This window comes from Salvelinus alpinus, chromosome 29 (assembly GCF_045679555.1).
Source record: "Salvelinus alpinus chromosome 29, SLU_Salpinus.1, whole genome shotgun sequence".
Lineage (NCBI taxonomy): Eukaryota > Metazoa > Chordata > Actinopteri > Salmoniformes > Salmonidae > Salvelinus > Salvelinus alpinus.
Window position 1 is genome coordinate 20458588 of NC_092114.1, and position 16384 is coordinate 20474971.

The 16384-nt window shown below is 43.2% G+C and overlaps 1 protein-coding gene across 1 annotated transcript; it reads right to left on the reverse strand.

The window, feature by feature from the left end:
• Positions 1-135: 135 nt before the first annotated feature.
• Positions 136-5327, reverse strand: vps28 (VPS28 subunit of ESCRT-I). Its single transcript, XM_071375096.1, has 10 exons — positions 5208-5327; positions 4517-4582; positions 3620-3648; positions 3417-3454; positions 3232-3321; positions 2970-3075; positions 2657-2758; positions 2143-2196; positions 1762-1853; positions 136-1313 (listed from the first exon to the last, which is right to left on the reverse strand). The coding sequence occupies exons 2-10, from the start codon at positions 4554-4556 to the stop codon at positions 1193-1195; spliced, it is 672 nt and encodes a 223-aa protein (XP_071231197.1). The 5' UTR covers positions 4557-4582; positions 5208-5327; the 3' UTR covers positions 136-1192.
• Positions 5328-16384: the final 11057 nt, after the last annotated feature.

Sequence of the window (16384 nt, forward strand, 5' to 3'; positions counted from 1 at the left end):
TTAAAGGAGCCGTATTCTTTCTTTTCTGAACCGAAAGTCTCATCAATATGTCCAAGATACAAAGCAAAATGTGCAATGAATAACCATAGAATTCACACATAAATGTTAAAACATGATAAAAGGCGGACACCAAAGTTGGAGGTAGATTTTTTATTTTTATTTCTAAAAAAGATGTTACATGCTTTTTTAAATTCAAAGTTGCATTATTTACAATGATAAATCTTAATAAATATGCTCTCCCTAATTAAAATTGAGGGGTGAAACACATTTAGTCAGCATCCCAAAATGAAGAGGGAATTCTATGAATCCACCGGTCTCCATTGCCCACCTGATGTGGCCAAACCCTCACATCTAAAGAAAAGCTTAATTATGCACATTAACTGAAGTAGTAGTACTACTATAATATTTTACTCAAATCAAATGAGAAACACAAAGCCATAGACAACAGCCACAATTCCTTCACCAGAGTGTTTCAACATAATCATCAATAAGGGTGCATTACATACAACTCATAACTATTTGAAGGCCCACCAAGTTAACCTAACCATCTGTTACAACTGGAGTTAAAGTAATAACCTCTACACAAGTTATTGGACTGTCTCGGAGTGCAGATGGGGAACAGCAATATACTGGATTTCACCCCAAAATTGCAGTTTGTTCTTTTCTAAATGTTATTTCCATCACTTGTCAAGGGATTCTCCATCCCTTATCAAGCCAACCAAACGTCTTAAACCACCCCAGGTCACTTTTTACATGTTTTACATCTCGTCTTCAGCTAAAGTGACTTATAAAGGGATCAGACTCACTGGGCCTTGTGTTGATATGTCAAACCCAGTAGTAAACATGGTTCTACGTAGATTCAAGAATGCAGGCTGATACAAGCAGCCTTAACACAGTACAGTCACTCAGGCTGGAGAACAACAACTCAACAAGGCATCCAACTGAACAGGAAGACCACCCCACTAGGCAAGGCCACAGCACTGGATGCTGCCAAGAGTCTAGGTTAGAGTTCAAAGGAGAAGACAGACAGATAGATACTGTACCAAAGATGGGAGGGAAAAAATATACTATTCAATGGAATAATACAAAGCACAAACAGGGGTAATGACTTCGGAGACGTGTAGAGGAGAGGAGGAAGGGGTTGTACAATGATATAAGAAAGGTGACAACAGTCCTGGATGATGTGGGTAGATTAGGAGGAGTGTAAGAAGCGGTTGAAGGCATTGTAGGCTGACTCCAGGTCAAACAGCATCTGGCGAACCTGGGAGTCGTCCAGCTCATCAGAGGCTGACATGCTGCTGAGAGTGGTCAACCTACAGAGGAGAACAAGCAACTCTTTACCTTCTGAATTACTATACTATTTTTATTTAACTAGGCAAGTCTGTTAAGAACAAATTCTTATTTACAATGACGGCCTACCCCGGCCAAACCCTAATCTGGACGGGCCAATTGTGCACCGCCTTATGGGACTCCCAATCGCGGCCGGTTGTGATGCAGCCTGGAATCGAACCAGGGTCTGTAGTCACACCTCTAGCACTGAGATGCAGTGCCTTAGACCGCTGCGCCACTCGGTGTTAGTGTTAAGCCTACTTCATCATTCTTACACAACAAGAGCCGGTTTCCAAAACACAGATTAAGCCTAGTCTAAAGAGCATGGTCAATGAGGATTCTCCATTGAATGTGCTACTTAGCCTAAGACTAGGCTTAACCTGTGTCCGGAAAACCAGCCCCTCAATGTGTGTAAATGAGGTACATCTTTACCAGAGGCTGACTTTGTCCTTGGCCTCATTGTCTGGGGGCATGTTGCTCATTCTGTTCATGGTCTCCATCAGCTCTCTCAGGTCTGGTTGGATCTGAACAATTCAAACCAATTAATCAGTCAGTCAATCAAACATAGGGCCTGGTGTAGTTCCTAACCACTTTACCTGACAAGTTATACAGCTGCGTTTACACAGGCAGCCCAATTCTGATCTTTTGCCCAATTATTGGTCTTTTGACCAATCAGATCTTTTGCCAATAAATGTGCAAAATATCAAAATTGGGCTATGTAGCCTATAAATAGGGACACTGAGGTTTTCCCAGCCCTAATTATAGGTGATATGTTAATGTTCATTGTCATTTGTCACAGTCCGATCTATTTACCTCATCCATGGCCCGGATCTCCAGACGTAGCTTGTCCATCACAGTGATAAAGAGCTGGGGATAAGAGAGGAGAAACAGAGACAGAGGGCAATAATGTTTGACTGACTATTTCACCATCTGTCAGTAACCTGAGATTTACTGCAGCACAAGCATACTCTTTAAAATGTGTGGTCCAATCAGTCCGAGCTTATCAACGAGTGAGCGTTATATGTCCTATGATGCCAGTATATCAAGTTGTTCCTCTCTGTTCAGCGGCCCTGTTGGATATTGGCAGGATTGATGTGGGATGCAATTTGCTGTGGCACTTAAGGGCGCACCAACACAGTGTTCTGGGACGAGCCAGAGAATGATTCAAATTAAGAAAATGACTTAATGCTGAAACAGAATGCACTTTATTATTCAATCTATATGGGGCTGTAAAAGGCTTCAATGTTGGCCAAAGGCCCAAAGTGAACACTGGGATTGAAATCACTCTGTCAGTGTTTAATGTCATGGGCATGGCGAAGAGACCTACCGATACGATATCTGCAATGCAGCGATTCAGGTTGCCCTTGTCATCCTTGATGGTGATTGGTCGATCCTCCTTGATTCTCTCCATAGCTAGCGGGCAGTCAAGCTAACATAAAAGAGAAGGTAGAGGAGAACAACATATGGCATAACCCAATTTACTCATATTCAGATATTGTTCTATTGTTCAGCAGCCCACAGAGTTGCCTAAAGCACTTATACATCTGGGATCAGCCACTATGTGTTACATTGAGTGGATTACATCTTCTATCTGCAAGACCGGCACTCTACTCAAAGCAGTGTGACTGATATAAACTCACTCTGTACTTCCTGCAGAAGTCATCGATAGAACCCACGTCAGATCCCTGGACCTGTTTGAAAGCAGCCTTGTATTGCACCAGCAACCTGGAGCAAGCAGCCGTGTACCTGACAGAAACACACAGTAATCAATCTCATAACAGATTTTCAAACTCCAATGTTGAAACAACCTCATACATATACAGACAATATTTTTTAACACACACACCTTTATTTACAGTCCATAACACATACGTACACAACCAGTGAAGAGTGTAAACTCACTCATTAGGGGTCACACAGTCTTTGATGTAAGCTTTCTCCAGGGCCTGAAGTGTCTTCACCACAGCAAACAGCTCTGCCATGTTGTCAAACCTTGATTAATACAAGCACAATGCTCAATGTTAACATTTAACCTACATGGATTGTGAATAGCTTATATTATTAATTTACAGTCAATGTTCACTTACTTCTCTCGTTCTCTTGCATTCTTGTACAATTTTACTTCCTAAAAAAACAGAAAACGGTATTATTTTTTCTTTCTGATAAAATGCAGGTACAAAAAGCAGGTAACAGCAGGAAACTCAAAGCCAAATTAAATATCTAAAAGAGCTCCACCAAATATGTCACAAGAAGCAATTATGCAAACCCTACAAAACTCCACGCCACTTACCTCATACAATTCAGGTTTATTGGCAGGAGCTATAATGAAGAGAAATATAAAAGTATAACAGTCACAGATGCTTTATAAGACGAGCAAATTTCTGATGATCATGTCTATAAAGTGCATATTTTATTTTAACCTTTATTTAACTGCAGAACAAATTCTTATTTACAATGACGGCCTAGGAACAGTGACTGCCTTGTTCAGGAGCAGAACGACATATTTTTACCTTGTCAGCTCCGGGATTCGATCTAGCAACCCTTCGGTGACAGGCCCAACGCTCTAACCACTAGGCTACCTGCCGCCCCATCTGTGACTGTTTCAAGGCAAACTTAAAAGTTCCAATGCAGCAGTTTTTATCTCAATATCAAATAATTTATGGGTAACAATTATGTACCTTATCGTGATTGCTTTCAATTAAAATGCTAACAAAAAATATAGCTTCTTAACAAAGAGCAATTTCTCAAGCAATAATTGTGCTAGGACTGTCTGGGTGTGGTCTGAGTGGGGAGGCAAAAACAGAAAATGTGTTGTTATTGGCAGAGTTTGGGAACTATTTCTTATTAGTCTATTAACTAATTTACTGGCCAAAACTCTATCCCACCAAAATAGGCAGAAATGTCAGGTATTTTCAAACAGCTCTTACACTAACAGAGTATTATCATAATTTTCACAATTTCACAGTATTATTAACCTCAGTGTGGATATATAAAACACAGGAAAATTGTGTTTCTGACTAGGCCTTCAATATATAATAATATATGCCATTTCACAGACACTTTTATCCAAAGCGACTAAGTCATGCGTGCATACATTTTACGTATGGGTGGTCCCAGGAATCGAACACAATACTCTGCCATTGCAAGCGCCATGCTCTACCAACTGAGCTACAAAGGACCAACTTACCTCCTCCCATACCTCCCGTGACAGGTATTCCGTGAAACATGGTGAATGCTGCTCTCACAACTTGATCTATTGAAAGTAATACATGTTAACACAAATCTATTTCAAATTCTTCAGCTACAGTATAAACAGTGTTGACAGCTAGGAAGGTTAGACAAACCAATAGCTAAGAGTTGGAGGATGACATCAGTAAGTGAACAACCGCCAATTAAAATACATATCAAAGTAAATTAATTGACTAAACTGTGGCTGTAACGTTACAGATCTGTCATGTTAGCTAGCTAGCTACTGTCACTATAGAAAGAGAGAAGAAAAGCAGGAAGAAGACCTCTCTTGGATTGCAAACACGTAATGTAGCTTAGCTAGCTAACTACATGTTGCTAAATTAGTGGTGAATTCATCTCATTACAGATATTGGCAAGGGCCATGACAAGATAAATAGATATCAACAACAACATTCAAAAGTGATGAGATCCTGTATGAAAAATAAACTAGCTAAATAGCTAACGTTAGCTAGTTAGCGTTTCCTTTGTGATTTATTTAGCCTAAATAAACACTTAAGGACACATTATATTGGATGGATAAGTGAGGACAATTCGCGGTATCGCTGGTACGGCGATTCAAATTGTATACACATGTTATCCGACCAATATCTGAATAACAAATCAACATTTGTTAGGAATATTCCACTCACCTTCTTGGCAAATTGAAGTGACATCAGTGTAAACCGTTCACGGTCTATGGTGTAAACACACCCCTCGCGAAACCAAAGGACCCACAGACGTCAAAACATAAGGTGCCCTTCTGTGCCTCACTTAAATTCATATAATTTGAAATAAGTATTAAAATACAAACAAGATCATAAAGTGAGTGAGTGGAGTTTTATAAGAACTATCTGGCGCGCGAGACAAAAATAGTATTGCATTTGCTAGGTGAAAAAGCAAATTGGAAAAAAAATTAAAAACTCCCCCCATACCTCTACAGAGTCTCTCTGATATACTAACTAAAGCTGGTATATGTTTTGACAAATGTCGTGGGTGAAGTTTCATTAGTCTTTATTTTGTCATCCAAAGCAAACGGGGATTTCAATGCAAATCGAAGAAGGCTGGCTTCCAAACGTATTATTCATTAGTGTATGCAAGCCTGTCCTTTCTTACCACGTAAATCTCCAAAGCATCATCTCAGACTTCAACACAGGAGGAGTGTGGGGTTTGGCTGGACACTGTAGACATCAAAGGAAAGGCAAAAAAAGGTACTGTACCTTGGAAAACTTCTGTCCCATTACTCTTTGACTGGCTCAGAACCAATGTCTAACAAGGGATCCAGCTTTTGTCAAATTAGTGTCCATATTTTTTGGGGCACTTAACTAACCCTAATCCTTTGCCTAACCTTAACCTAATACTCCTAACCTGCTATGTTACTTCTCCTAACCTGCTACAAATCTGACCTTAATTTGACAAAAGCTGGATCCCTTCTAGCCATGACCCAGTCAAAGTGCTCAAAGTGAATGTTATGTCATGAAAACAAGATACTCCATTACTATGATTCTTTATCGTAATTAAAAAGATAATGGACGCTAGTGCCCAAAAGCCTGTTTTAGCATGGGCAGCGCCATTGAGGACTTTCATAATTTTGAAGTAGTCAACTGGGTGGGACTTCCAATGGGTTAAAAGGATCACATAATTCCGTCCAGATCACCAGGAGGGATCAGCCAATGAATTATACGTGTTATCAAACATTCCATAACTGCAGGTGGCAGTAAAATCGCCAACCTTGACTTTATACCTGTTCAAACAACACATTTCAGGTGGCAGTATGAACCCTTTCAGTTTGTTTACCAACTGATAGTAAAGGGGTGGATCAGCTTTAATATTGCGGATAGATTGTTGCTTCCATCAATGTAATTGTCTGCATAATTTCCAATCACCCATATATTTTTGGGGTAATTATACACACACACACATACATATGTGTGTATATATACACACCTATATACAGTGGGGAGAACAAGTATTTGATACACTGCCGATTTTGCAGGTTTTACTACTTACAAAGCATGTAGAGGTCTGTCATTTTTATCATAGGTACACTTCAACTGTGAGAGACGGAATCTAAAACAAAAATCCAGAAAATCACATTGTATGATTTTTAAGTAATTCATTTGCATTTTATTGCATGACATAAGTATTTGATACATCAGAAAAGCAGAACTTAATATTTGGTACAGAAACCTTTGTTTGCAATTACAGAGATCATACGTTTCCTGTAGTTCTTGACCAGGTTTGCACACACTGCAGCAGGGATTTTGGCCCACTCCTCCCTCCAGACCTTCTCCAGATCCTTCAGGTTTCGGGGCTGTCGCTGGGCAATACGGACTTTCAGCTCCCTCCAAAGATTTTCTATTGGGTTCAGGTCTGGAGACTGGCTAGGCCACTCCAGGACCTTGAGATGCTTCTTACGGAGCCACTCCTTAGTTGCCCTGGCTGTGTGTTTCGGGTCGTTGTCATGCTGGAAGATCCAGCCACGACCCATCTTCAATGCTCTTACTGAGGGAAGGAGGTTGTTGGCCAAGATCTCGCGATACATGGCCCCATCCATCCTCCCCTCAATACGGTGCAGTCGTCCTGACCCCTTTGCAGAAAATCATCCCCAAAGAATGATGTTTCCACCTCCATGTTTCACGGTTGGGATGGTGTTCTTGGGGTTGTACTCATCCTTCTTCTTCCTCCAAACACGGCGAGTGGAGTTTAGACCAAAAAGCTCTATTTTTGTCTCATCAGACCACATGACCTTCTCCCATTCCTCCTCTGGATCATCCAGATGGTCATTGGCAAACTTCAGACGGGCCTGGACATGCGCTGGCTTGAGCAGGGGGACCTTGCGTGCGCTGCAGGATTTGAATCCATGACGGCGTAGTGTGTTACTAATAGTTTTCTTTGAGACTGTGGTCCCAGCTCTCTTCAGGTCATTGACCAGGTCCTGCCGTGTAGTTCTGGGCTGATCCCTCACCTTCCTCATGATCATTGATGCCCCACGAGGTGAGATCTTGCATGGAGCCCCAGACCGAGGGTGATTGACCGGCATCTTGAACTTCTTCCATTTTCTAATAATTGCGCCAACAGTTGTTGCCTTCTCACCAAGCTGCTTGCCTATTGTCCTGTAGCCCATCCCAGCCTTGTGCAGGTCTACAATTTTATCCCTGATGTCCTTACACAGCTCTCTGGTCTTGGCCATTGTGGAGAGGTTGGAGTCTGTTTGATTGAGTGTGTGGACAGGTGTCTTTTATACAGGTAACGAGTTCAAACAGGTGCAGTTAATACAGGTAATGAGTGGAGAACAGGAGGGCTTCTTAAAGAAAAACTAACAGGTCTGTGAGAGCCGGAATTCTTACTGGTTGGTAGGTGATCAAATACTTATGTCATGCAATAAAATGCAAATTAATTACTTAAAAATCATACAATGTGATTTTCTGGATTTTTGTTTTAGATTCCGTCTCTCACAGTTGAAGTGTACCTATGATAAGAATTACAGACCTCTACATGCTTTGTAAGTAGGAAAACCTGCAAAATCGGCAGTGTATCAAATACTTGTTCTCCCCACTGTATATATATATATATATATACATATGTGTGTATATATACACACCTATATATATACACACACACACACACACACATATATATGTGTTTATATGTATATATATGTATACACACATACATATACGTATATATACATGTATATGCATATATACACACACACACACATACAGTGGGGAGAACAAGTATTTGATACACTGCCGATTTTGCAGGTTTTCCTACTTACAAAGCATGTAGAGGTCTGTAATTTCTATCATGGGTACACTTCAACTATGAGAGACGGAATCTAAAACAAAAATCCAGAAAATCACATTGTATGATTTTTAAGTAATTAATTTGCATTTTATTGCATGACATAAGTATTTGATACATCAGAAAAGCAGATCTTAATATTTGGTACAGAAACCTTTGTTTGCAATTACAGAGATCATACGTTTCCTGTAGTTCTTGACCAGGTTTGCACACACTGCAGCAGGGATTTTGGCCCACTCCTCCATACAGATCTTCTCCAGATCCTTCAGGTTTCGGGGCTGTCGCTGGGCAATACGGACTTTCAGCTCCCTCCAAAGATTTTCTATTGGGTTCAGGTCTGGAGACTGGCTAGGCCACTCCAGGACCTTGAGATGCTTCTTACGGCGCCACTCCTTAGTTGCCCTGGCTGTGTGTTTCGGGTCGTTGTCATGCTGGAAGACCCAGCCACGACCCATCTTCAATGCTCTTACTGAGGGAAGGAGGTTGTTGGCCAAGATCTCGCGATACATGGCCCCATCCATCCTCCCCTCAATACGGTGCAGTCATCCTGTACCCTTTGCAGAAAAGCATCCCCAAAGAATGATGTTTCCACCTCCATGCTTCACGGTTGGGATGGTGTTCTTGGGGTTGTACTCATCCTTCTTCTTCCTCCAAACACGGCGAGTGGAGTTTAGACCAAAAAGCTCTATTTTTTGTCTCATAAGACCACATGACCTTCTCCCATTCCTCCTCTGGATCATCCAGATGGTCATTGGCAAACTTCAGACGGGCCTGGACATGCGCTGGCTTGAGCAGGTGGACCTTGCGTGCGCTGCAGGATTTTAATCCATGACGGTGTAGTGTGTTACTAATGGTTTTCTTTGAGACTGTGGTCCCAGCTCTCTCCAGGTCATTGACCAGGTCCTGCCGTGTAGTTCTGGGCTGATAACTCACCTTCCTCATGATCATTGATGCCCCACGAGGTGAGATCTTGCATGGAGCCCCAGACCGAGTGTGATTGACCGTCATCTTGAACTTCTTCCATTTTCTAATAATTGCGCCAACAGTTGTTGCCTTCTCACCAAGCTGCTTGCCTATTGTCCTGTAGCCCATCCCAGCCTGTTGCATGTCTACAATTTTATCCCTGATGTCCTTATACAGCTCTCTGGTCTTGGCCATTGTGGAGAGGTTGGAGTCTGTTTGATTGAGTGTGTGGACAGGTGTCTTTTATACAGGTAACGAGTTCAAACAGGTGCAGTTAATACAGGTAATGAGTGGAGAACAGGAGGGCTTCTTAAATAAAAACTAACAGGTCTGTGAGAGCCGGAATTCTTACTGGTTGGTAGGTGATCAAATACTTATGTCATGCAATAAAATGCAAATTAATTACTTAAAAATCATACAATGTGATTTTCTGGATTTTTGTTTTAGATTCCGTCTCTCACAGTTGAAGTGTACCTATGATAAAAATTACAGACCTCTACATGCTTTGTAAGTAGGAAAACCTGCAAAATCGGCAGTGTATCAAATACTTGTTCTCCCCACAGTGGGGAGAACAAGTATTTGATACACTGCCGATTTTGCAGGTTTTCCTACTTACAAAGCATGTAGAGGTCTGTAATTTTTATCATAGGTACACTTCAACTGTGAGAGACGGAATCTAAAACAAAAATCCAGAAAATCACATTGTATGATTTCTAAGTAATTCATTAGCATTTTATTGCATGACATAAGTATTTGATCACCTACCAACCAGTAGGAATTCCGGCTCTCACAGACCTGTTCGTTTTTCTTTAAGAAGCCCTCCTGTTCTCCACTCATTACCTGTATTAACTGCACCTGTTTGAACTCGTTACCTGTATAAAAGACACCTGTCCACACACTCAATCAAACAGACTCCAACCTCTCCACAATGGCCAAGACCAGAGAGCTGTGTAAGGACATCAGGGATAAAATTGTAGACCTGCACAAGGCTGGGATGGGCTACAGGACAATAGGCAAGCAGCTTGGTGAGAAGGCAACAACTGTTGGTGCAATTATTAGAAAATGGAAGAAGTTCAAGATGACGGTCAATCACCCTCGGTCTGGGGCTCCATGCAAGATCTCACCTCGTGGGGAAACAATGATCATGAGGAAGGTGAGGGATCAGCCCAGAACTATGACCTGAAGAGAGCTGGGACCACAGTCTCAAAGAAAACCATTAGTAACACACTACGCTGTCATGGATTAAAATCCTGCATCGCACGCAAGGTCCCCCTGCTCAAGCCAGCGCATGTCTAGGCCCGTCTGAAGTTTGCCAATGACCATCTGGATGATCCAGAGGAGGAATGGGAGAAGGTCATGTGGTCTGATGAGACAAAAATAGAGCCTTTTGATCTAAACTCCACTCGCCGTGTTTGGAGGAAGAAGAAGGATGAGTACAACCCCAAGAACACCATCCCAACCGTGAAGCATGGAGGTGGAAACATCATTCTTTGGGGATGCTTTTCTGCAAAGGGGACAGGACGACTGCACCGTATTGAGGGGAGGATGTATGGGGCCATGTATCGCGAGATCTTGGCCAACAACCTCCTTCCCTCAGTAAGAGCATTGAAGATGGGTCGTGGCTGGGTCTTCCAGCATGACAACGACCCGAAACACACAGCCAGGGCAACTAAGGAGTGGCTCCGTAAGAAGCATCTCAAGGTCCTGGAGTGGCCTAGCCAGTCTCCAGACCTGAACCCAATAGAAAATCTTTGGAGGGAGCTGAAAGTCCGTATTGCCCAGCGACAGCCCCGAAACCTGAAGGATCTGGAGAAGGTCTGTATGGAGGAGTGCGCCAAAATCCCTGCTGCAGTGTGTGCAAACCTGGTCAAGAACTACAGGAAACGTATGATCTCTGTAATTGCAAACAAAGGTTTCTGTACCAAATATTAAGTTCTGCTTTTCTGATGTATCAAATACTTATGTCATGCAATAAAATGCAAATGAATTACTTAAAAATCATACAATATGATTTTCTGGATTTTTGATTCCGTCTCTCACAGTTGAAGTGTACCTATGATAAAAATTACAGACCTCTACATGCTTTGTAAGTAGGAAAACCTGCAAAATCGGCAGTGTATCAAATACTTGTTCTCCCCACTGTGTATATATATACACACATGCATAAGCATTCATATATATACACATATATATATATATTTTCACACACACATACATACATATACACACTTTTTTTAATATACCTTTATTATTCCTTGCAAACCCTACCACCCCTCCTCCAATTGGAGTAAACTAATAAACAATAACACTTAGGCTTCTACCTTCAGTTTATACATCTTATAGACATTTTACAGACACAATCTATTTTACAATAGTTATATTTTGTTTGTTTTTAGTCCTTCCTCTATTTCTCATGTCCATCCAGTTTGATTTCTATTTGTAACTGTGCTAATTCACCAAATTTCTGAACCTATATACATTTTACAGACCCGTATGTTTTACATTTGTTATCTTGTTATTAGTCCCACCCTTCGACTCCATTCAACCCCTCCCATCTATCTCTTACCACCATCCATTTTGGATGTCTATTTGCCATATATTTTTATTTTATTTCACCTTTATTTAACCAGGTAGGCTAGTTGACAAGTTCTCATTTACAACTGCGACCTGGCCAAGATAAAGCATAGCAGTGTGAACAGACAACACAGAGTTACACATGGAGTAAACAATAAACAAGTCAATCACACAGTAGGGGGAAAAAAATGTGTCTATATACATTGTGTGCAAAAGGCATGAGGAGGTAGGCAATAAATAGGCCATAGGAGCGAATAATTACAATTTAGCAGATTAACACTGGAGTGATAAATCATCAGATGATCATGTGCAAGTAGATATACTGGTGTGCAAAAGAGCAAAAAAGTAAATAAATAAAAACAGTAAGGGGATGAGGTAGGTAAATTGGGTTGAGCTGTTTACAGATGGACTATGTACAGCTGCAGCGATCGGTTAGCTGCTCAGATAGCAGATGTTTAAAGTTGTTGAGGGAGATAAAAGTCTCCAACTTCAGAGATTTTTGCAATTCGTTCCAGTCGTAGGCAGCAGAGAACTGGAAGGAAAGGCGGCCAAATGAGGTTTTGGCTTTAGGGATGATCAGTGAGATACACCTGCTGGAGCGCGTGCTACGGGTGGGTGTTGTTATCGTGACCAGTGAACTGAGATAAGGCGGAGCTTTACCTAGCATGGACTTATAGATGACCTGGAGCCAGTGGGTCTGGCGACGAATATGTAGCGAGGGCCAGCCGACTAGAGCATACAGGTCGCAGTGGTGGGTGGTATAAGGTGTTTTAGTAACAAAACGGATGGCACTATGATAAACTGCATCTAGTTTGCTGAGTAGAGTATTGGAAGCTATTTTGTAGATGACATCGCCGAAGTCGAGGTTTGGTAGGATAGTCAGTTTTACTAGGGTAAGTTTGGCGGCGTGAGTGAAGAAGGCTTTGTTGCGAAATAGAAAGCCGATTCTTGATTTGATTTTGGATTGGAGATGTTTAATATGAGTCTGGAAGGAGAGTTTACAGTCTAGCCAGACACCTAGGTATTTATAGATGTCCACATATTCTAGGTCGGAACCGTCCAGGGTGGTGATGCTAGTCGGGCGGGCGGGTCCAGGCAGCGAACGGTTGAAAAGCATGCATTTGGTTTTACTAGCGTTTAAGAGCAGTTGGAGGCCACGGAAGGAGTGTTGTATGGCATTGAAGCTCGTTTGGAGGTTAGATAGCACAGTGTCCAAGGAAGGGCCAGAAGTATACAGAATGGTGTCGTCTGCGTAGAGGTGGATCAGGGAATCGCTCGCACCAAGAGCAACATCATTGATATATACAGAGAAAAGAGTCGGCCCGAGAATTGAACCCTGTGGTACCCCCATAGAGACTGCCAGAGGACCGGACAACATGCCCTCCGATTTGACACACTGAACTCTATCTGAGAAGTAGTTGGTGAACCAGGCAAGGCAGTCATCAGGAAAACCGAGGCTACTGAGTCTGCCGATAAGAATATGGTTATTGACAGAGTTGAAAGCCTTGGCCAGGTCGATGAAGACGGCTGCACAGTACTGTCTTTTATCGATGGCGGTTATGATATCATTTAGTACCTTGAGCGTAGCTGAGCTGCACCCGTGACCGGCTCGGAAACCGGATTGCACAGCGGAGAAGGTACGGTGGGATTCGAGATGGTCAGTGATCTGTTTATTAACTTGGCTTTCGAAGACCTTAGATAGGCAGGGCAGGATGGATATAGGTCTGTAACAGTTTGGGTCCAGGGTGTCCCCCTTTGAAGAGGGGGATGACCGCGGCAGCTTTCCAATCCTTGGGGATCTCAGACGATATGAAAGAGAGGTTGAACAGGCTGGTAATAGGGGTTGCGACAATGGCGGCGGATAGTTTCAGAAATAGAGGGTCTAGATTGTCAAGCTCAGCTGATTTGTATGGGTCCAGGTTTTGCAGCTCTTTCAGAACATCTGCTATCTGGATTTGGGTAAAGGAGAAGCTGGGGACGCTTGGGCGAGTAGCTGCGGGGGGGGGGGGGGGGGGCTGTTGGCCGAGGTTAGAGTAGCCAGGTGGAAGGCATGTCCAGCCTTTGAGAAATGCTTGTTGAAGTTTTCGATTATCATGGATTTATCGGTGGTGACTGTGTTACCTAGCCTCAGTGCAGTGGGCAGCTGGGAGGAGGTGCTCTTGTTCTCCATGGACTTTACAGTGTCCCAGAACATTTTGGAGTTAGAGCTACAGGATGCAAATTTCTGCTTGAAAAAGCTAGCCTTTGCTTTCCTGACTGACTGCGTGTATTGGTTCCTGACTTCCCTGAACAGTTGCATATCGCGGGGACTATTCGATGCTATTGCAGTCCGTCACAGGATGTTTTTGTGCTGGTCGAGGGCAGTCAGGTCTGGAGTGAACCAAGGGCTATATCTGTTCTTAGTTCTGCATTTTTTGAACGGGGCATGCTTATCTAAGATGGTGAGGAAGTTACTTTTAAAGAATGACCAGGCATCCTCAACTGACGGGATGAGGTCAATATCCTTCCAGGATACCCGGGCCAGGTCAATTAGAAAGGCCTGCTCGCAGAAGTGTTTTAGGGAGCATTTGACAGTGATGAGGGGTGGTCGTTTGACCGCGGACCCGTAGCGGATACAGGCAATGAGGCAGTGATCGCTGAGATCCTGATTGAAGACAGCAGAGGTGTATTTGGAGGGCAAGTTGGTCAGGATAATGTCTATGAGGGTGCCCATTTTTACAGATTTAGGGTTGTACCTGGTGGGTTCCTTGATGTTTGTGTGAGATTGAGGGCATCTAGCTTAGATTGTAGGACTGCCGGGGTGTTAAGCATATCCCAGTTTAGGTCACCTAACAGAACAAACTCTGAAGCTAGATGGGAGGCGATCAATTCACAAATGGTGTCCAGGGCACAGCTGGGAGCTGAGGGGGGTCGGTAGCAGGCGGCAACAGTGAGAGACTTATTTCTGGAGAGATTCATTTTTAAAATTAGAAGTTCGAACTGTTTGGGTATGGACCTGGAAAGTATGACATTACTTTGCAGGCTATCTCTGCAGTAGATTGCAACTCCTCCCCCTTTGGCAGTTCTATCTTGACGGAAAATGTTATAGTTGGGTATGGAAATCTCAGAATTTTTGGTGGCCTTCCTAAGCCAGGATTCAGACACGGCAAGGACATCAGGGTTGGCGGAGTGTGCTAAAGCAGTGAGTAAAACAAACTTAGGGAGGAGGCTTCTGATGTTGACATGCATGAACCCAAGGTTTTTTCGATCACAGAAGTCAACAAATGAGGGTGCCTGGGTTTACCTCCACATCACCCGAGGAACAGAGGAGGAGTAGGATGAGGGTGCGGCTAAAGGCTATCAAAACTGGTCGCCTAGAGCGTTGGGGACAAAGAATAAAAGGAGCAGATTTCAGGGCGTGGTAGAATAGATTCAGGGCATAATGTGCAGACAGGGGTATGGTGGGGTGCGGGTACAGCGGAGGTAAGCTCAGGCACCGGGTGATGATAAGAGAGATTGTATCTCTGGACATGCTGGTTATAATGGGTGAGGTCACCGCATGTGTGGGAGGTGGGACAAAGGAGGTGTCAGCGGTATGAAGAGTGGAACTAGGGGCTCCATTGTAAACTAAAACAATGATAACTAACCTGAACAACAGTATACAAGGCATATTGACATTTGAGAGAGACATACAGCGAGGCATAAAGTAATCGCAGGTATTGATTGGGAGAGCTAGCTAAGACAACAGGTGAGACAGCAACAGCTAATCAGCTAACACAACAACAGCAGGTAAAATGGCAATGACTAGGCAGAGAGGGTCGGATTAACTACACCCAGAGCCTGAGTTCGCGGTTGGTGCCGACAGATAAAAAATAAACAGAATGGAGTACAGTGAATTAATGGACAGTCCAGCAGGCATCAGCTATGTAGCCAAGTGATCATAGTGTCCAGGGGGCAGCAGTAGATGGAACAGGGAAGCCGCGGAGTAGTCACCACTACGCTAGCACGCAGGCGACACGGCGTTTAAAGTTAGTAGCCCGGGGCTAGTAGGAGCGTCTACGCCGACGGAGGCCGGTTGAAGGCACAGCGGATGGAGTATTCGTCGCAGACCAGTCGTGGTGGTGCGGCGGGTCGCCGTGTCGACAGAGGATCCAAGCCAGATGGCGAAAGAGGTATTGTAGAATTTAGTTTGCTAGCCGGGAGATGCGCCTGGCTCACGGCTAACTGGTGCTAGCTTCGTGGCAGGGGCATTAGCCACTAGCTAGCTGTGAAGATCAGAAGTGGTGGTCCAGGGATTACGGCAGGAATCCGGCGTTGTAGTGGAGATATAGTCCAATACTGGTAGATTAGCGAGTATTATCCAGGCTAAAAACAGGGCTGGTATCTGTGCAGAAGGTAAAAGCCGCTAGCAGTGGCTAACAATGACTAAATAGTTTGTATCTAATTAGCTTGTTCGCTTCTGGTGGTTCTTGAATGTGTTCTAAAATTAAAAATAATAGGGATTCCG

Coding starts and splice junctions, on each gene's coding strand:
- vps28 (XM_071375096.1), bottom strand. CDS start 4,556: ATGTTTCACGGAATACCTGTCACGGGAGGTATGGGAGGAG. Junction 3,649..4,516: donor CACGGGAGGTATGGGAGGAG/GTAAGTTGGTCC, acceptor TCTTCATTATAG/CTCCTGCCAATAAACCTGAA. Junction 1,314..1,761: donor AAGGACAAAGTCAGCCTCTG/GTAAAGATGTAC, acceptor TCTCCTCTGTAG/GTTGACCACTCTCAGCAGCA.